Source organism: Colletotrichum higginsianum, chromosome 1 (genome assembly GCF_001672515.1).
Source record: "Colletotrichum higginsianum IMI 349063 chromosome 1, whole genome shotgun sequence".
Taxonomy (NCBI): domain Eukaryota; kingdom Fungi; phylum Ascomycota; class Sordariomycetes; order Glomerellales; family Glomerellaceae; genus Colletotrichum; species Colletotrichum higginsianum.
The window spans coordinates 1,132,824-1,152,431 of record NC_030954.1 but is presented as its reverse complement, the minus strand read 5'-3'; the positions used below and the strand labels follow the sequence as shown (position 1 = coordinate 1,152,431).

General features: G+C 57.1%; 8 protein-coding genes across 8 annotated transcripts; 4 read left to right on the top strand and 4 right to left on the bottom strand.

The window, feature by feature from the left end:
- Nucleotides 1-3,785: 3,785 nt before the first annotated feature.
- On the top strand, nt 3,786-6,500 carry CH63R_00364 (Nucleotide-sugar transporter; the record flags this gene model as incomplete). The annotated part of the gene is made up of 5 exons (XM_018295339.1): nt 3,786-4,280; nt 4,389-4,529; nt 4,633-4,969; nt 5,071-5,300; nt 5,421-6,500. The coding sequence occupies 5 exons, from the start codon at nt 3,786-3,788 to the stop codon at nt 6,498-6,500; spliced, it is 2,283 nt and encodes a 760-aa protein (XP_018163701.1).
- Nucleotides 6,501-7,612: 1,112 nt separating this feature from the next.
- On the top strand, nt 7,613-8,059 carry CH63R_00363 (uncharacterized protein; the record flags this gene model as incomplete). The annotated part of the gene is made up of 2 exons (XM_018295338.1): nt 7,613-7,625; nt 7,692-8,059. The coding sequence occupies 2 exons, from the start codon at nt 7,613-7,615 to the stop codon at nt 8,057-8,059; spliced, it is 381 nt and encodes a 126-aa protein (XP_018163700.1).
- Nucleotides 8,060-8,655: 596 nt separating this feature from the next.
- CH63R_00362 (uncharacterized protein) lies at nt 8,656-9,038 on the top strand (the record flags this gene model as incomplete). The annotated part of the gene is made up of 2 exons (XM_018295337.1): nt 8,656-8,715; nt 8,862-9,038. The coding sequence occupies 2 exons, from the start codon at nt 8,656-8,658 to the stop codon at nt 9,036-9,038; spliced, it is 237 nt and encodes a 78-aa protein (XP_018163699.1).
- A 427-nt stretch (nt 9,039-9,465) lies between these two features.
- Nucleotides 9,466-10,596, bottom strand: CH63R_00361 (uncharacterized protein; the record flags this gene model as incomplete). Its single annotated transcript, XM_018295336.1, has 1 exon — nt 9,466-10,596. One exon carries the CDS (start codon nt 10,594-10,596, stop codon nt 9,466-9,468), a length of 1,131 nt encoding a protein of 376 aa, XP_018163698.1.
- A 1,991-nt stretch (nt 10,597-12,587) lies between these two features.
- CH63R_00360 (Membrane-associated progesterone receptor component 1) lies at nt 12,588-13,166 on the bottom strand (the record flags this gene model as incomplete). The annotated part of the gene is made up of 1 exon (XM_018295335.1): nt 12,588-13,166. The coding sequence occupies one exon, from the start codon at nt 13,164-13,166 to the stop codon at nt 12,588-12,590; it is 579 nt and encodes a 192-aa protein (XP_018163697.1).
- A 1,173-nt stretch (nt 13,167-14,339) lies between these two features.
- On the top strand, nt 14,340-15,128 carry CH63R_00359 (uncharacterized protein; the record flags this gene model as incomplete). Its single annotated transcript, XM_018295334.1, has 1 exon — nt 14,340-15,128. The coding sequence occupies one exon, from the start codon at nt 14,340-14,342 to the stop codon at nt 15,126-15,128; it is 789 nt and encodes a 262-aa protein (XP_018163696.1).
- Nucleotides 15,129-15,369: 241 nt separating this feature from the next.
- CH63R_00358 (Scytalone dehydratase) lies at nt 15,370-16,271 on the bottom strand (the record flags this gene model as incomplete). Its single annotated transcript, XM_018295333.1, has 3 exons — nt 15,370-15,810; nt 15,921-16,018; nt 16,076-16,271. The coding sequence occupies 3 exons, from the start codon at nt 16,269-16,271 to the stop codon at nt 15,370-15,372; spliced, it is 735 nt and encodes a 244-aa protein (XP_018163695.1).
- A 1,314-nt stretch (nt 16,272-17,585) lies between these two features.
- CH63R_00357 (Alpha-L-arabinofuranosidase axhA-2) lies at nt 17,586-18,572 on the bottom strand (the record flags this gene model as incomplete). The annotated part of the gene is made up of 1 exon (XM_018295332.1): nt 17,586-18,572. The coding sequence occupies one exon, from the start codon at nt 18,570-18,572 to the stop codon at nt 17,586-17,588; it is 987 nt and encodes a 328-aa protein (XP_018163694.1).
- Nucleotides 18,573-19,608: the final 1,036 nt, after the last annotated feature.

Here is a 19,608-nt window from a genome sequence, read left to right as displayed (position 1 = left end):
GTGTATTCCAGGATATGCCGGATGGAAGAATCCAGTTCTTGAAGGATAGATCACATGAAAGCTCTTGCGGCGTGAAACATCGCGACAAACGAAGTTGTTTGAGGTGAATCGTCGGTTGCTGTTGGCGCTTCTTCTCCGGTTTCCCCAAAGGATTCGGAGAAGTCTTTTTTTTTTCTTCTCGAGTTTGTTTCTCTGCCAAAGTCATCCTGGTCTGAGAGAAAATGCGATGTATGTTTTGCTTTCGTTGGCGGTTGAACCCCCTTTGAACCGAACACTTGGGTGATCCCATCCTCGAGGTGAACACCCGAACCCCGACTCTGATAGTTTTCGGGAGTGGGAGACTGAGACTGGGCAACGCAACCACCGAAACTGAAATGCTTTTGGCTGTGTTCGAGACGCACGCCGTCGCCTGCTTTGTCTGCTTGCTTGCTTGCCTCGTTGAAACCTGGGCGTGTGCTCGGACACCGACGTGCGTCACACTCACACAGCACACCAGCGTTTCTCTCGAAAGCATCATCAGATGCCGTGGCGAGTGGCAATCAACGGCTTCTCCTTGGCATACAAATCCCCCCGGTGGTCGGTTTCAAAATCTCCTCCTTCTGATCGCTGACGTGGAAGTCTAGAAAAAAGGACGCAGCCCTACGATGTGTCTCGGGCCAAACGCACCTCGCCGTGTAAGACCTTACGAGGCCATGCGGACGTTCCAAGATCCGCATAAGAATTCGGAACCCTGGGGATACCATGTTGGGCCTGATCATTGGCCACAAGACGGGATGGCCAAGACGAGCCAAGCGCACTGAGACTGTGGTCTGCCTGGGAGGTCGGGAACTCAGTTAAGCGAGGAGAGAAGCCGGCTATTCAAACCACACATACACACGCCCCGCATGGCATCATGGGCTGATTGCCGATGTCGAGGCTTCTCAAGGTTTGGCCTATGTCGTTCCCTTCCGCGGCCCCAAGGTTAAAAGGCCATCGTCAGCACATCTTCTCCCCTAGTGAGTGTGTGTGTGCGTGTGTGTGTGTGCCACGCCCGAATAGACTGGCCCAGACCCATGATGTTGGGACACTCCAACATGCATGTGCCAGCATTCGTCCTCAGAGACATGCCTGACGGCGACGATGCGGTATGGGCCGTTTGAAAGGGTAGCCTCTTGTTTCCTAAAAATATGTTTGTCAAGGAGGAAAGGCCGAAGATGTGCAAATTCACGAGCGAGTCAAAACTGTGGTCCTGGTCGCACGAAACAACCCCGGCCGGCATGTTGGACCACCGGCCACCGGTTCCCGCGAGGGGCCGGGACGGAGACCGGGGGGAACGATTCCGAAAGCCCCGTGGAAGGGGGACATGGCGCCTTCTTCTCGAATGGGCCCGCGGATTCCGGTACCGGAAAAGGACAAAGACGGAGCACGCACCAAGGCTGGATGGATGGTTGGACGTTGGGATCAAGCCACCCGGAAAGGCATCCCCCATCAAGTCCCTGGTGCAGACTACTACTGTACATCGTAGTGTGCTAGTGGTGTGCGACGACCCAGTCAAGATCAAGTACCCTGTAGTCTCGGCTGCACTGCAAGGCCTGCCAGTCTGAACTCTGGTCTGGCAGAGCTGGGCGGAGCTTGGCAGCCACTGCTTGTGGGCAACCAACCCGAAAGGTGTTGTGAGAATGCTGCTTGTAGTCTCTTAGGCGAGATTGAGCGCTGTCCGATTTGCAGCAGCAGCAGCAGCAGCAGCAGCATCCTCCTGCAGGCAGGGGTGACATGCGTGCCAGGCTCTCTCTCTTATTGGCGTTGTCCGATTCTGGCCACATGAGAACGTTTTTTCCAGAAAGGCTTGAAAAAGTCTTGGGAGTCTTGAGGGGGGCTAGAAACGGTTTACCGTTGGCACAAGACATGGGAATCCTCCCACAACTCGAGATGGTATCTGCTTCGCTCTCCCCCTTCATGTTCCAGCAGCCAGTCAGTCACTCACTCATCAGGCACCCAGCAGTCGGCACCATAACAGTCCCCAAGTCGATGCGGCGGACGGACCAACAGTGCCCGTGGGCCGTCGGCTGAGTCCCCCTCTCCAGCCCTGCAACGTCACCACATCGTAGAGGACAGAGTGCGGATGCTCCGTACAGATGCGTGCCGTCACGGCTACGACACTGTTGAACCTTGCTTGACATGGTGCTGCTGACAAGGAAGAGAAGGGAAGGGGAGGGGCCGAGAGAAGAGAAGCCCGCCCCCTCTTACTGTACGAGACCTAAATTGGGAACTGGAGTTCCTGGCCTGGCGCCGAGTGATAAGACGATCCAATAAGTGAGGGACTGGCATGCGCCCCCCTGGTCCATGTCGCTAATCAATCTGACACTGTCTACTCTCTCTCCCGCGCAGGCAGTGTCCTTGTAACGGCGCCCATCCGTGACAACCGTTGCGACTCGGGGGTGGAAAAGTTAGATTTCCTGGGCCGAACGGGTGTGTGTGTGTGAGTGTGTGTAACCCTTTAGTCTTTCTCTCCCTTTCCCTCTACATCGTATCTCTCTCTGTCTCTCCCTCTCCCTTGCTTGGTCTCGCAGTGAGCATCAAGGTGTAATAGCGAGACCACCGATCACAGTAGTCCTCGACTCGAGTGGTGATGGGGACGACGAACATCGGGAGGTTTTCTTCTGGGCGCGCCATCGTCTTCCGTCTTCCCCCCCCCCCCGCCGCCACCAAGTCACCATGCCGCGCTTAAATGTGCTCATCGGTGAGTGCCATCGCCTCCTTACTCACTGACCGGGCGAAGGGGCACAGCTGCGAACAAGCAGTGTCGCCGGGGGGGGAGGCGGGCTCCAATTCGGGAGGGTACCCCCCAACAATCAAACATGTACGATGTGCCCATTGCGTCGTTACAAAGCTACAGATATAGTCTAGTCGAGTGATTGGGTGCCTTCCTGGGTCTTACGATGTACAGATTGCCTAGATGATGACGGTATTGGGGGGCTCGCGAGACTTTAGTACTTTGACTTTCACTACCTGTGCTTCTTCACTTCTTCACTTTTGTACGATGTATTACCTTGAAAACAGACTTTTGGCATAAGAGTGAATTGTCAAGAGTTTCCCAGCCCCAAAACCATGGTAGCCTCTGTCTGTCTACGATGTATGATCTCCTTCATCCGAACAACTTGAAGAGTCAAAAAGGGTTCAAAAGCCAATACCTGTACATACTTTGTAAGTACGCCATCTTCACCCGCACCCACGCCCCATCAAACCGGTGAAGCTATTCTGGTCCTCATCCCCCATCTCGCTCGTACCTGCGCCACGCCCGGCGCCGCCAGGTCTGCAAGGCCTGCAGCAACAGAGCTTGAACCATCATCGCCCCCCCTGTCCTGTCAGTTCCCACCCCCCCCACCGGACTGGCTATCCATACCTTGTCGTTGCCGTGGGATAGTGGTGGTTGGCTGGGCTGACACTGGAGACGTCGCCCCCCCCCCCCCCCCCCCCCCCCCCCCCCGTCTGGGATCAGAAGCCCTCTCTCTTCAACGGCGCGCGCTGATGCTGATCATCCCGACCCCACGCAAGGACTCCCACGAGTCGTATCCCGCAAAAGCTCATAGGAGCCAAGCATCTGTTCTCCTTCTTTCTCTGGCCGTCCAGAACTTAACCTTCTTGTTCTCCTTTTGTGTGTCGTGTCTCTGCGGGATCATGAACCTTTCTTTGCCCATGACGGACAGACCACGAAAGCGAGCGCACAAGACGAGAGAAGCCCGCGTCGCCTCCATCTCTTTTTTTCCCTCCTTCTCCTCCTCCGCCACCATCTCCCCCGCCCAGCCATGGCCCTGATCCGGTCCCTCTTCCGCCAAGCGCACGCCGCTGCCGCCGCCGCCGCCGGGCCCGTTGCCGGTCTCGTCCCATGTCTCGCCGCGCTCGGACTGGTGCTCCTCCAAGCCGGCGCCGCCGTCAGCGTGTGGAACGCCCGGGAGCGAGGCCAGTTCGACTTCTCGCCGTCGTCGGGCCTGGCGCTGTCCGAGCTCCTCCGGTTCCTGGTCGCGACGTTGCTGCTGAGGCGCGCCATCCGCCGACGGGCCGCGAGCGCCGAGTATGCGTCGTTGGACGATCGATCGGACGACCTGGAGCTGGACCTTGGCGCCGAGGATGACGGCCGGTCGTCGTCGACGAGCGAGTTCACCGCCGTCGAAAAGTACATGCGGGCCTCGACGGTGCAGGTCGGCAGCGTGAGGGCCTTCTGGCGGCACGTCTGGGGAGACGCCGACGTCAGGTTCGGTCTATTGAGGATCGCTTTGCTGCAGATGCTCAGCAATAACTTGGTAGGCAATCCTTTCTTTGGCCCTAGAGCGATCGGATGAACTGTTCGCGCAAGACTGGACGGACAATCGATCGACTGACTTGGCATTTTCCTCTTTACCCTTTTTCAGATGTTCCTCAACTATCTGGTAACCGACCCGGGCACCGTCTATCTCACCAAGAGCGGAATCGCCGTCGCCGCCGCCCTCGTCACCACGCCCGCCTTTGGTCTCAAGGGCCCCAAGACTCGCTGGATGGCTTTTTTGATGCAGGTTAGCTTTCTCTTTCTCTCTCTCTCTCTCTCTCCCTCTCTCCCTCTCTCCCTCTCACTCCCTGCCGCGGTTATTCGGCAACTGAGCTGACCATATGTCCAAGACTTCCGGCCTCGTCATCTCCCAGTTCATGCCGCAGCATCGCACGCGGGCCTCGACCTACCGCCTGTCCCTCTACACGGGCCTCGTCGGCCAGGCGAGCTTCGGCGCTCTGTCCGACATATACAGCGAGAGGCTCCTGAAGGGCACCGACCTCGGCATCAACGGCGTCAACGTGGTGCTGGGCGCGCTCGGCGCGGTGCTGAACCTCCTCGTGCACGCGCTTGTTCGATACTACAACATATACGAGCCCGCCTTCTTCGACGGGTACGGCGGCAAGGGGGCCCTGGTGGTGGTTATGATGGCCATTACGGCTTTAGTGAGCAACGTCGCATACAAGAGTAAGTTGTTCTCCGCGCAGCGATGCTGCACCTGCTGCTGCTGCTGCTGGTGCTGGTGGTGCCGCCCCTTGCGTGTCAATGGCTGACAAGGAGCCGAGTAGAAGCCGATACCTGGGTTAGATGGCTCACGAACGATGCCACGGGCATGATCCTCCTGCTCGTGTCAGCTCGATACTTCTCGGCGCAGTACAGCCACTTCCTCATCCCCGGAACGGCGCTCATCTATATCGCCTCCCTGGCGTACATGAAGTACGCACCCATCAAGGACCACGGCGCATCCCCCGCGGACTACAGGACGCACGAATTTCCTTCGCCGACCGAGTCCAAGAAGGTAAGAAAGAAAGAAAGAAAGAGAGAATCCGGCCAAGACGGGCGGACGGTAGGGGGGGGAGGGGGGGGAGGGGTTTCAAGGATCCTCCAAGACGCACTCACTAACATTACGTGACGATAGAAGCTCAAGCTCAGCCTCCTCACCATCGCCGGCTTCCTCGGCGCCGGCATCGTCCCCTTCGCCACGCTCGCCGACCCCCCGCACACCCCCGAGTACCGGCTCGCCATGCGCGACGACACGGACGGCCACTGTCTCACGCCGCCGGCCAGCATCATCCCGCCCTTCACGGAGAAGCAGGAGCCCTACCAGATCAGGACGGGGCCCGGCAACCTCACGGCGTCGCCCTTCAGCAACACGCTGGCCATGATCCGGTGGAACGCCAAGCGCATGGAGCGCGTGCCGCTGCTGCAGAAGTACAAGCCCTTCTTCCACACGGTGCACATCTCCATGCCCGACATGATGGAAGACCAGCCCGAGGACTACCACAACCTCACGCACTCGCAGTACCCGCACCACGAGACGGTCTACATGCAGGTGGCCCACACGATGCGCCTCCTCCTCGACGAGCACCCGGACGTCGAGGGCCTGCTCTACTTCCACTTCGACTCGTGGATCGACCCCTTGGCCTGGGTCGACGAGAACCGCCAGTCCATCTGGTACCCGACCTCGCAGAACACGCGCCAGTTCGCCGGCGACGGCCCGCGCTACATGTGCATGACGGACACGCGGGCCTACCCGGACTGGTGGCGGTGGAGCCACAAGTGGAACGAGCGGGCCGTTACCGCCAACGGCGAGATCCTCCGCATGGGCCGCGGGTACACGGTCGACGAGGACGAGTTCTGCGTGGGCTGGTCCGACATCTTCTACGTGCCGCGCCGCTTCTTCGCCGACTTCATCTTCCTGTCGTACGTCTACGGCTGCGCCGACCTGTTCCACGAGGTCGCCATCCCGACCATGCTCAACGTCATCGACCGCAGCCGCCGCAGCGAGGGCGCCCGCTTCCAGTCCGTCATCGACCGCATCGGGGACTGCTGGGGCGGCTGCTGCGACGACTCGGCCACGGCCCACGACGTCAGGTGGACGCGGTGCGGACACCGCCTGAGCTACCTGAACCAGGAGGTCGTCGACGCGCACTACAGCCGCCTGGACGAGCAGACGGCGTGGCTCGCCCAGACCGAGAGGGCGAAAAGCGGGAAATGATAGTCGTTTTTTCCCCCCCTCTCTTCTAATTTTCTTTCTCACTTTCTTCGTTTTGGGGGGGGTTTCTTGACTTTTGGGGGGGGTTGGACAACGGAGCATTAGACGGGGCGGGTGTTTGTTTGATGGTGTTTCTTCCGAGGGTTGTATTAGTATCCATCGGTTCTGGGGCGTTGGACCTTTTGGCACAAGTTGCACATGATGATCAGAAGTTGGAGTCGGGTCATGCCTTTGTCTGACGGTCTTACTCGTGACCGTCAGATCTTCACATTGTTGCCATGCAACCACCAAAGTATTATTGCTTGAAAGTCTGGCAAATAGATCCTGGCAAGAGTTCACAAAACACAAGTTTAACATCATGGTGTAACGTTTGTGAAATGGGGATGTTTGCTGTTTGTTGCGGCTGGTAACACGGTGATGTGCCTAGACATGGCAGATCCAAACTTGGCAACTTGCAAACCAAACATTAGTAGTGTTTCTAAGGCTCCAGGGCTGTATTGTTCAAAACGTGTAAACATAGTGAGAAGTCCTCGTACTAGGATTACATGTGTACCTGTTCCAGCACCAAGCACCCAAGTGCCAAAGTCATTAGAGGTCATTAGCCCGTTCAACAGCCTGCTTGCCATGCTGTTAACTCATGCGAGGGGCCACCAGGTGATACAAACGTCTAGCTGAAGTGTCACAACTCTTGTTGATTGCTGCAGACGGACTAAGAGAAGATGTCCGCATGATATCACTCTCTTTGAACAAAGGCAACAACCTCCTATCACGGCTAGCGCCCTAAGCCTGTTCCTTCCATTGAAGCTCAACTCTCCGACCTACCTAGATTCACTTCAATCTTGATAGAAGCGAGGTCACCTGATGACGGTGAGTGAGAGAAGAAACCTACTCTTTCCCTTTTGTGACGGGCTTTCCTGGTCAAGTGGTTGAGAAAGACTGAACGAGGACTTCTTAATGATATATTGCTGTCTTCTCCCCCATGTCTTGCACTTCTTTTTCAGTCTTCAACTAGGAAAACCTCGCTTGCCACTCAAGGAAACAGCAAACTCCAGTCCTCAACTCACTTCATACCAACTACAAGCCGCATCTGGAAAAGAAACATCACAACTTGCAAGATGAAGAACCTTCGTAAGGACAACTCTACCCCTCCCTTGCGTCCTCTAACATCAATTCTGACCCGGAAAACCCATGCAGTCCTCATACTCGCCGGCGTCGCCTCCCTTACCACCGGCAGCGCTGTCGTGAACCCTCAAGGCGCCGTCTACAAGGTCCGTGAGGCCATCGCGGAGAAGGAGCGCCGCAACGACGACCACACCCAGACCCGGGCCGCTGAGGGCACCGTCCCCCTCCACCGTCGCGAGTGCGAAATATCGTGCCCCATCAACCTCTACTGGTGCAAGTACGTCCCCTACAACTACAAGTGCGACCGCAACGGCAAGCTGCAGTGGGACAGGCGCAACGAGGACTGCGAGCAGGCGACCTATGGCTGCTGGTGCGGCTGCGACTGGCGCGCCCCGGGCATCGAGAAGAAGGATGGCCCTGGTTCCGCGGCGGAGGTCTGATAGTGAAGAGGAGAACAGCTGTCAAAGTCTTAGGAGCTGTGGATCTGGGATCTGGGACGGTGCAGCTGTGACACATCTGAGCTAGATGGTGATGAAAACCGTCCCATCACTCGCGCCCCCCCCCCTCAAGTTTCTATGAGCAGCACTCAAGCTACGAGAAGTCATAGAATGAAAGCCAAGTTGGGACAATACTCAACACGAATATTCTCTCTATCTGAGCAGTCAGACTCATGTCCCATGGTATTGTATCAAACCAGGGCTCCCACCCATTTTGTGACGTGGCATGCTCTCCATACAAAATGTTGACGCGAGGTACAACTGTGACCAGTGAATCATTTCGTAGCATCGAAGTCACTTGAATCGTCTTGTGGCATACGGACGAAACGCGGTTCATTCACTCCGAGCTCTCAAACTCCCAGAAGAGCATAAAATCTCGACGAGCTTCACAGCAGATACGAATCCCCCCCCTTCTCCCTCGAAGAACAGTGAAGCAAAACACTATCGAAACAGCTACCAAGTCTAGAGCACAGACTAGCTACCCAAACCAACAGCAATTAGAAAAGACCAGAAACCAAATACCAACAAAGGTTTATACAATGGGCAAGGAGAAGATGAATAGAGAGGCGGCGGCCCGCATTGCCAAAACCAACAGCGATGTAGGTTTACCCAAACCTTGGCCAACAACCCCCCCCCCCTTTGCCATCACTTTTTTGCATTCCGGTAAAGGGGTTCGAGGGGGGTTTTATTTTTATTTTTGGAAGAAAATTAACAACAGTGCTGATGATGAAACGGAAAATTGTAGAAAAACTTTGTCCAGCGAGCGAAGGAGGCCGCTATGAGGAACGACAGCAACGGAGGAAAGTCCACGTCCTGGTCCGGGTCCGGTAGCAACTCGGGCAGCGGCGCTTCAGAGTCCAAGAAGCAGAATGATGGCGGTGGAGGCGGCAGCAGTGGCGGCGGCGGCTCCGAGACGAAGTAGTAAACAATTGGCTCTTGTGGAAGCGTGGGTTGGGCGAACGCCATTATGGCTCGATAGATGGACCTCGGCAAGGCCATGTAAACCATCTCCTGACATACATGGGAGTCGGTGATGGCTCGGTGTTGGGCTGGGTGAGAACCCAGCGTTGGAATTAGGATGGCGTCAGTAAAGGTGAAAGAGTGTACATATTCAACGACATTGCAAGCAACATAGAAACATCATTCAAGGTCGATTGATCAGAAATTTGATATGGGGTATTACTTTTCCTGGTGTCCCAGTGTTCTATACGTTCTCGGCTCTCGTCCGGAACGCCAACCCTCCGTCCACGTAAACGCCGCCCAAGGTATCGTAACAGCCAACATCTCCCATTAACTCCCACCCAATAACAAACATTACAAAATCCCCACGTATCCGCCCACTTGTTTCCTCACTGTCTCTGAGGGGGATATTGGTATCTCGCCTGGGTCAGCTGCACCTCCGTCGCCGGCATCTCCGCGACGGACACGGGCATCGACGCGAGCTCAAACACCCCATCGTGCCGAGCGGCTTGTTGCTGCTGCTGCTGCTGCTGATGTGGAGGCGGCACGTAAGAAGCCTGAGGATGGTGTCCCCAGCCGTGTTGCTGCTGCTGCTGCGGCTGGGACTGCGGCTGAGACTGCGCGTACGCCGGCAGCGGCGAGCCCGTCGCCCACGTCTGCGTGCCGGTGCCCGGGCTCTGCGAGACCTCGGACGCGGGCCTCCAGCCCTGCTGCTTGTTCTCGTTTTTGTACTCCGTGGCGCCACCGGCGTACGCGGCGCCGAACGCCCCGCCGCCGCCGCCGTCGCCGACGACGGAAACGCTCGTGGGTGGGCTGTACTCGGTAAAGGGGCCGTGATGCGGGTTCCGGCCACCGCCGACGCCGCTGCCGAGCATGGGGCGGTGGGACTCGTCGTGGGCGTCGCGGCTCCGCTTGATGCGCCAGATGAAGACGACAAGGCCGACGAGGGCGATGGCGCCGACGCCCGCGCCGACGCCCACGCCGATCTTGGCCTCGGTGCTAAGGCCGGAGTCCTCGGGCTCTGCGGTCGGGGTCGCCGTTGGCGAAGTCGTGACGGTGACGGTGGCGCCGCCCGTGGTGGTGGTCGTGATGAAGCCGGTCGGCGCGGCGGACGACGACGACGACATCGAGGTCCTCGAGGGCGTGACGGCGAGGGAGGAGGCGGTGGCGCCACTGGCGCCGAGGGCGAGGAACTGGTCCTCGGTGAAGGGGATGGGCGTCTTGGAGTCGGAGCAGGCGGTGCTCATGGACTGGTAGACGGTGCGCAGGGTGTCCTTGGCCTCCCTCCCGAGGCACGTGGCCGTGTTGGTGACGAACTTGCCCTTGGAGTCGCTGCAGAGGCACTGGTTCATCGTGGCGTTGCTGTCGCCGTCGCACTGGCTGGCGTCGGAGGCGGCGTACAGGCAGGGCTGCGCCGCTGCCGGGTAGAGGTCGAAGTTGTTCTCGAACTTGGCGAGGGTCGGGGTCGCGGAGAGCAGGATGCTCAGGAGGGCCAAGGCTTTCCTCCGTGACGGCGCCATGTTTGTGATGTTGCTCCTGCGGGGTGAATGTGTTTGTGCTGATGAGCTCAGTATCGATATCGGTCCGATATTGTGGTTGCAGAGGCAGAGTGTTGGTAAAGGAATCGCCTCCTCGAAGAACACAGTCTTTTCCGTGATTCGGTGAGCAGGTTGTGGGTATACGTCCTGCAATTGTTCGTCTGCGTAGTAGTAGAGCTATTGGGGTGAACACCTTTGGTGTCTCGCTGTGGTTGTCGTCGTTTTCGTAAGGGGAACCGTTTCTATCGTCCAACGATCTGGGTATGTATCCAAGGATTCGGGGCTTGAGAGCAAGGGTATCAGATCGATCGTCGTTCAGGGGGTATTACGTTGTCAGTGAGTTGCAGGTTCAATTTTCAAGACAACAAGAAGCGAACGAGCAAGGCGCGACGGACGCCCTTTTGAATAAATGAGACTTTAGGTACCGGGGTTAGCTGAGCTGAGCTGAGCTGAGCCGAGCTAATGGACAGAAATGGCTGGTGTCACTAGTGGTGTCGAATGGACGGATCGAGGCTGAGGCTGGATGGAAGAGGAGACTTGGGAGAGGGTGTGAGTGAGAAGAAAGGATGGCCAAGGGGGGATGGGGTTAGGTGACGATGTGCCATGGTGCCATGTGGACGATGAGCTTGTTTCCCCCCATCCCCTGTCCTTTTTTCCCTCTTGAACAGCTTCTTTTCTTTCCTAGGGCTGAAGGCTAAGCCTCTCATGCGCATGCCTAGATGCAGCTGGCCAGGTATAGATGTGGGAGCATGGCATGTACTTATTTCCCCTTGCGCTTTTCCCCGAGCGATGCAATAACACCCAAGACACCCGCCGAGACAAGGCGCATTTTGGGGGAAAGGTGACTGGCCGAAGCAACGAAGCACGAGATTAAACTCGTCAGGGGCTGTGTCGTGTTCCGCAGGGGAGACACAACCATGGCAGAACGGTGCTCACTCGCTGGCTCGCTCACTCACTCACCCACTCACTCACTCACCCACTCAAGTGGTGGCACAAGCATATGGTCGAGGCACAATCGGGACAAGGGCAGCCAAAGGCGCCGCGGGATCTGCAGCCCATGTCTGAATCCGACCGACCGGGTGCTATAATTAGGGACTCCCGCCAGCCCCCAACTCGTCTGGGATGACCATCTCACTGACGGCCAAACGGCATCCAGCCACATTATACCACATTGTTGGCCAGTCGGTTGTGTAACCCCCCGGCTGTTGTATGAAGAACGAAAGAGGGGGCGGCCTTTCAAGGAACATGGAAACGACAATGCGGAATAAAACATGGCATGAACCATCAAGGACCATGGAGGAACCATGCGAGCGAAATATGAGAGGTCAGCGATCCGAGTGCACACCGTTCAGACCGGCAGACGGTCTCCCGCGGCACCAGCGAAGGATCACCGATGAGACGGCTAGCGAGAGACTGCAACAGCGGCTCGATGCAACCGCCAAGCCACGCGGATCTGGCGTGCCGAATTCTCGTTGCCTACTATGCATGTGGTATGGATGGCTGTGGAATTGGGGCCAAGCCACCGCCATCAGCAGCTCATCGCGCCCCTAATCTCACCTCCGAGGACGGACGCTTTCACCTGGCTAGCCTGATAGCGGCCTTTCACCATTGTTGCCTTGTCAAACGCTTTCTCTTGTTTCTTGACAATGCATGCTCTCACTATACAATGTCAGTTGTGGAATGCCGCAAAGGAAAGCGTGGGAAGTGCCATCCGAGGATGTACTGGCGGTAGCTGCTGCTACTGCTATTGCTGCACAAATGAGACGTCAAGCCACAGATCCATTTTTGCCTGCTTCGGGCGTCGTCACAACCATCGCGTCGGATGTGAAGCCGCGGATTGGATCAACGCATGGTGTCCTGAACACCCGACTCTGTGCTAGCTAGGCCGCGATGCCGTAGTTTGATCTCAGATGCGTTTTCCATGCCAGCCACCTCGGGACTCTTCCCGGAAACTCCAGCCGAGCACGTCTCCCTCACTTCTTCTCCTCCTCGCCGACGGCAACAAGCTTGCCGACCACGAGATACTTGGACAGGAAACTCTCCTCCCAGCCCACCAGGGCTTCAACCTCGTCCGGGCCGAGCCCCTCGAGCGGATCAAGCGGACCGTCGAGGTCCTCTGTCAGCATATCCTCGTCGAAGCTGCCGTGGGCCAGACCGCGCGAGGCGTCGCGGCCGGCGAAGTTTGAGTAGGGCCCGCCGGGCCCGTAGAAGTTGCGGCCCGGGGTGACGTCGAAGACGCGGCCGCGAACAGCGAGGTAGACGGGCTTGCCGTCCTCGCCGTCGAAGGGGAGCAAGGTGCGCGGGGTGAAGACGCGGAAGACGATGGCGGGTGGCTCCTTCGGGAGCTTCGGGGGCGGGGTCGGGCGCAGGAGGACGTAGGTCGTGTAGCCGAGGACGAGGAGGAAGATGATGTTGAGGGGGGTAAAGAAGCCGCCGCTGGAGGGGGAAATTGTTAGCAGTCTGATTTTGATAGGCGTAAAGGAGAAATCATGCCTTTGTGCGTCGTGTAGCTTCACAGCTTCCTCCTGCAGGCGCTTGTCGACGTAGTCCATTGTGATGCTTCAGGCGTGGCCAATCTAATTGTTTTGGCTGTTTGTGTTCCTTGTCAGTCGTCGGTGTTGTCTTGTATCGAACAGAGAAAGTCTCGGTCGGAGAGCCGCTGGCTGATCAGGTTCGCGAGGTCGTCGTCGAGGGGGAACGGTATGCTCGACGTGTCGAGTCGTGGAAGCGGAAGTTTAGGATCACTATGGAAGCCCGCCGGAGCTCTCCAAGTTCCCGTCGATAGTGGGATTCAGTGGGGGAGGGTAGGTACCGAGATACGTACCTCGAGTGTCGCTGTGCATCGGTGACTGGCCAAAGCTTCTTTGGGCTTTCGGTCCATGTGTTCTTCAGGCACGTGACGTCAGATAGGTGAAAAGGTACGTACCCATGATTTCCTGCAATGGTACAAATTCCTCAATAACACCATGGACTGCTTGGAGACCCTTGAGCCAAGGGGCTTGTTTGTCAAAAGTCTGACTTCAGCAAATGCATTGAAGGTTGGCGAGTGGAAACCAAACGAACAAGGGACAACAACAGCCGTTACACAAGATTACACCATGGGTTGTTGGAGATATGGAGCTTGAAACGAGGTTCACGAGTGTATGTAGTCGGGTGTTGGCAAGTGTTGATCCCTCTTCTTTCCCAATCTTTGTTCTCTTGGTAAACTTGAACAGAGCCCTAAGTGTATCTGGCCAATAGTCTTGACAGATGTGTTCAAACTCTTTTGGCAAGGATGTCACCGTCAAAGACTCATTGCATGAGACAATGCCTATGTGCCGACTCAAAGACAACGACTGAGCCCGAGAACAAGTCTTCCGGTCCAAGCTCGCTTCCGTTGTGGTTCCTGGTTATAAGTAGAGCTTGGAACTAGAAGCGGAGATCTAAACTTGCACGGAATCACTGTTTCTTCGCAGCATCCACGTCTGGTGACTGCTCCGACAGAGGATCTCACTACGCTGTGTTCAGGTTTTTCTTCAAGAGAGTGGATGAACATCCCTCAAGTAACAAGCAACGTCTATAATAATCTAGGTAGATCTCCGACTAAATTCCTCTCCTCTCATATTCAGAACACGATCTCAACGCAGACACATCAGCCATTCGCTAACTCCTTCTCAGTTAACTTCGTAGCAGGCAACCTGCCGTTTCTACTACTTGAAGCCTCAATATCACAAAAGCCAACCAAGATGTCTCTTCCTTCTCGCAACAACAACAGTAACAGTAACAGCAACACTAACTTCACTCAGAACGCCAGTCTAGTCGACCCCAACAGCCCGGACTGCACCCTGACCTCTGACCATACTGATCTCTATGACCAGATCCCGCCCACTCCGGACCAATTGGTCGCCACGGTCGCTCCCAACCCACAAAACAACCCTTTCCAGGAACCCCTCCGTGCCTACCTCCCAGCCGCCGCCGTCATGCTCTCTCCTCTCCGGCCCCAGGCCCCAGTCCGCTTCCGTAGTGCTGTTCAGCGCACGAATCACCATCCCGTCTGGCTCCAAGACCCAAGCGAGGATGTCCCTCAGCCAGACACCTCCCGTCGCTGTTCCCACCAGGCCATCCACCCATGCTTCTGCCGCAACAACGCGGAGCGCCGCGGCTTGGCCTGCGACAGCTGCGTCCGTGGCAACTGCCCCGTGTTCCGCCTGCTCCAGCGCGGCTCCGTCGACGAGCTCGAGTTGGCCCTCTGTGCCGAGCTGACCCGCGGCTGCCGCGGTGCCGAGCAGTTTGAACAGGATGTCCAGGTCGCGCCGAGAGTGGCTCGCACCCGCGAGGCCAACGCTGCTGCTGAAGTTACTGAAGCTGATGACAGTAGGTTGTCGACACCGGCCGCTGCTCGCCTCCTCGGTACCGGGCCTGACAGTCTGGTGCTGCGCACCGCCGAGGACGTCGCTGAGACTCGACGCTTGGCAGGGGGACGTCGTGATGACAACCCGTCCAGTGAGGCCAATGAAGCTGACGGAGAGAACTAAATCGGGTTTCGGAGCGACGAGACGGGACCGTTAGGTAAGCTAAAGAACTTCCTTCGCATGGATGGGATCATGCAAATGGCCATAGTCATTCCACTTATAGTACACATTCAATATCTCACAAGTTACACACGAGGTGTTCAGGTAACATGCCCCATTTCGTCATTCCCGTGATCGGAGATTTCCTCCTCATTACATTTACTGTTTGCATACTATACTATATAAGCCTTCATCATATTGTACTTTAAACAGCGGCGGCGACCTTGAGCTCCTTCTCGACGACCTTGACGTCCGTCTTGCCGTTGGTCTCTTCGGTGCCGAACGAGTCGCGGCCGTCGGCGAAGACGGCCTCGAAGTCGTACTCGGACCAGCGGATCTCGGGGGCGAGGCCGGCGAACTTCCAGACGCCGTCGACCTTGCGGTACCAGTGCTTGTTGTAGCTGTGGGCGTGGCCCTTGACGGCGACCTCGGTGCGCGAGGCGTCGGTGTACTTCTGGTGCGGCACGCGCAGCTGGTGGTGGCCGATGACCTCCGTGTCCGAGACCTTCTCGTAGCGGGTGCCGCCGATGAAGTGCTGCGTCTTGAGGAGCGGGTTGCCGAGGACCGAGTTGTCCGAGATCATGGAGATGAACTCCTCGGCGGGCATGGCCTCCCAGATCTTGTCGAGGAACGAGCGGTAGTCGATCTGGGTTGGGAGAGAGTTAGTCCTCGGGGTTCTGGTGCCGAAAAAAGAGAAGAAGAAAAGCCTTCCCTCTTCAATGAAGGGGATGTCAAGCCAGACGAGGGGGAACATACGCGGAGCTCAGGGGCAATGCACTTGCGGAGGCGGTCCCAGTCCTTGGAGTCGTAGCTGTCGGCCCACTCGAAGACGGCAGTGGAGAGTCCGAGGAAGTCTGCAAAGTATGGTCAGCATTGCGTTCGCCGGCCTTTCCATGTGGACATATACTCACCCTCGAAGGAGATGTTGCCAGCAGGGTTCGCCATTTTGAGTGATGGTGGGAGAAGAGGTATCAGGAGTGTGGTGGGGGGAAACAGAAGAAGGTTTGAACTGGGATAACCAGGTACAGAAACGGAATATGAAATAAAAGAAGAAGAAGGGTTTCTTGAAGGGTTTATAATTCGACGGGGGAAACATAACAATCTCATGCGAGCGAGCTTCCTCCTGGACAACCGGACTGCCGCCATACGCCCGGGCCCAGGCACGGAGGCCCGGTCGTCGTGTTAGCGGCGTCCTCCCCCGCACACAAGCATATCTTCCCCCCTGCGGAACCAGTCCGGGACCCCTATTTTCGTATACCTTCGGACTCAGGTGGGGAGATGCCGAACGAAGAGACCGCCGCCATACGTCAGCCACAGGACGAGCACCCCGACGAGCATCCCCCCCGTGGAAGCGCTCACTCTCACTCTTTTGCAGGCGGAAGGGAGTTGAGACGGTGTAGGGGCATCAGTTCATCCCATGGAAGGAAGAGTGGCGTTTCTGTGGCGCCATGAGCGCCGTAGGGCGAATCTGCACGACGACGGGCCGAGATGCAGGTGAGCGGACAAGCCGATCCGTCGGTCTCTCGGTCTCTCGCGGTTGGGCTTTGGGCGGCACGTCGCCTGTTCTCTCGCTCTTCGCCCTCTGGTCTCTGGGACTCAAGTCGCGATTGCGGCCGACGGTGTGTGTGTGTGTGTGCGTGTGTGTGTGACTTGTCTATTGCCTCTATGCCCAGACATGCATTCGTTTGCGGCGTGCACCAGACAAACCGTACTCCCGCAGGAGGTCGTGTAAGTGAGACTGCGAGTACCTCCAGATGCGTTACGCTTTAAAGCATGACGAGAACTTGACAGGTTGGACTGTTCCCATGATAAGATGGGATGTAGGTGACCCCCAGCATATAACTCAAAAATGACTAGGTAGCCCCAGTCCCTTTTAGGCGGAAAGATCACCTACAGGCCGTGCTACCGATAACTGGCTCTATTCAAGCACGTCTTCGGCCCTGACTAGAGAATCGTCGGGTCGGATCCCAAGCGCCAAACTCTGACGCCACAACGTCTGCAGTGACGGAGATGCCCGCACCTCTTGAAGAATCCTTCCCTCCCCTTCACAACGTCACCTTCCGGTCGTTTACAAAACCAGGGTCGAATCCGTCGTGGCGTCTTTGGCACGCTCCGAGAGAAAATCGCTGTTGCACTGCGTATCGGGCACATTCCGGCATCACATCGAGTCGCGCGCCAGAAACACATGTTGTTGTTGTTATAGTTGTTGTTGTAGGTCAGCTAATGTGTCCTCTCCAGTGTCGATTCGTATATCCAATCTGTCAATATGCACAAGAAAGAAACAATTCACGGTCCAAACGTCCGAGTCTCGACAGTCTTCCGCTCACCCCATCCCTTCCTCGTCGTGTGTTCCCTCAGGCCATCAAAAAAATACGCCCTTCTGTCGAGACAAGAGACAAAAGTGCCGGCTCGCGTTTGCAACTATCGCTGCAGAGTGAGAACGCCCGGCCGGTAGGGCAGCTTGCCGTAGTCGCCGCCCGACCCGGGAGCGCGTCCCTGGTAGAGCAGCTTCAGGTTGCACGGGTCGATGGTCATGGTCTGGTCCGGGTCGGTGCGGACGAGGTCGCCGTGGCTGATGTCGTCGGTCCAGGACGCGCCGCTGTTGGCCTTGCCGGCGAAGGGGTTGCTCTCGGTCGCCGCCTGGGGCGTCCACGCGCCGCCGAGGCTCGTGGCCGTGAAGGACCGGAAGTAGCGGCCCCGGGCGCCGATGGCCTCGACGATCATGAGGTACCGCTGCTGGCCCTTGACGGTGTAGACCTGGACGGCCTCGAAGAGGTTGTTGGTCGTGTCGCTGAGGACGACCTGCGACGACGTGCCAAAGTTGCCGGGGAAGTTGCCAATGGGCATGCTGGCGCGGTAGATCTTGCCGTTGTCCCCGGCGAAGAAGAGGTACATGTTGGTGCTGTCGCCGATGACGGTCTGGTCGATGGGCCCCGTGCCCGAGCCGGAGATGGTGCCGGAGAAGAGCGGCTGCGCGGCCGACCAGCCGTTCACGTTGGTCGGGTCGGTCGACGTGCGGTAGGAGAAGGCGGTCGGGCCCCATTGGTAGGCGAGGACCCAGATGTTCTTGGGCCGGAAGAAGAAGAGCGTGGGGGCCACGGCGTTCCAGCTCATCCCGGTCTGGGACACGGAGCCCAGCTGGGACCAGTCCGACACGAGGCCGAAGTTCATCGAGCCCCAAGAGGTCCCCTGGTCATGGGTCGTCGCGTACACGAGGTGCTTGCCGTTGTAGGGGGCCGTGGTGAAGTCCTTTAGAGACACCCATGGGGACTTGGGGTTCGCCAGGGAGCCGGTCGACGTCCAGCGGTACGTGGACGGGAGACTGCACTGGGCCACGACGTCGGTTACGGATGAGAGAAGAAGGAGCCCGGCCGAGAGCAGGCCTGCGTTCGTCTTGATGAACATCATGATGCTGTCTTGTCGCGAAGGCACGTGCTAATAACTAGTAGTGAATGCGAAGGCCTTGTGGTCTCAAAACAAATTTTCAAGAAAAGAATGTAGCCCTGGAAGCAGAAGGGCCGGGTTAATATGTACCATCAGAGCAGTTGTCGAGGTGGGTTGTTCAGCTTTGCAATTATTGATTACTTCTTCAGAGCCCGAACACAATACGAGACACTCGCAAACTAGTATGAGCCGAGTCAATACCACATTCGTGGATTAACATAGATGAAACCCCTTGATGATTTTTACTAGCGGCCGTTTTGCCTAAATAGCCCATGAGGACACTATCGTCGCACTGGTATCCAATTTTGACCGCAGATGCTTCATGGCGGTTCGTGCGGCTCGACCAACTCGGAGTGTTGACGGCCACAACGTCCAAGAAGTTGCACCGAGGTGGCGTAAGACAGAGGGCATGCGCACCAATTGTCTTTTTGCACTCTGCTCTCAGCAGTCATAGGGTTCCATTGCTGTACTCTCCCATCTCATAGCCCCTCGAATCACCCAAGCCGAGAGGTGATATATGATGGAGGAGAGAAGTGTAGACTATTCCAGCGCGGCGGTTACCGGCACGAAGGAAGCCCAACTTAATTTGCCAAAGAAGAAGGGCCAGGATTCTCTGCCAGGATGCTCTGTGAGCATTGCCAACATTGGATCTTGTCGTCCCAACATCTTGCGACGGCAAAACACATCCGATGAAAAGAGACGAACCCAGTTATGCTCATGACGACAACAGAACCATCACAGGATGATACCGCACGGCTAGTGACCCAATCCCAAGATGTAATTACTGGTCTACACCCCACATAGCAACCGTCCATAGTTCAATTGGGATATTGTCATCACACAGTCAGCTCGGAAAGGGGCGTCCCTAATTAATCTATCGGAAAACCTGGAGCCGTTTTGCCAGTTCTAGCCCAATGGCCCTGTAGAACTTCAAGATCCACCAATGGGTAGCGTGCCGTGAGCGAACCATCCGAGCATGCCGTACTCGGATGAGGTCGGA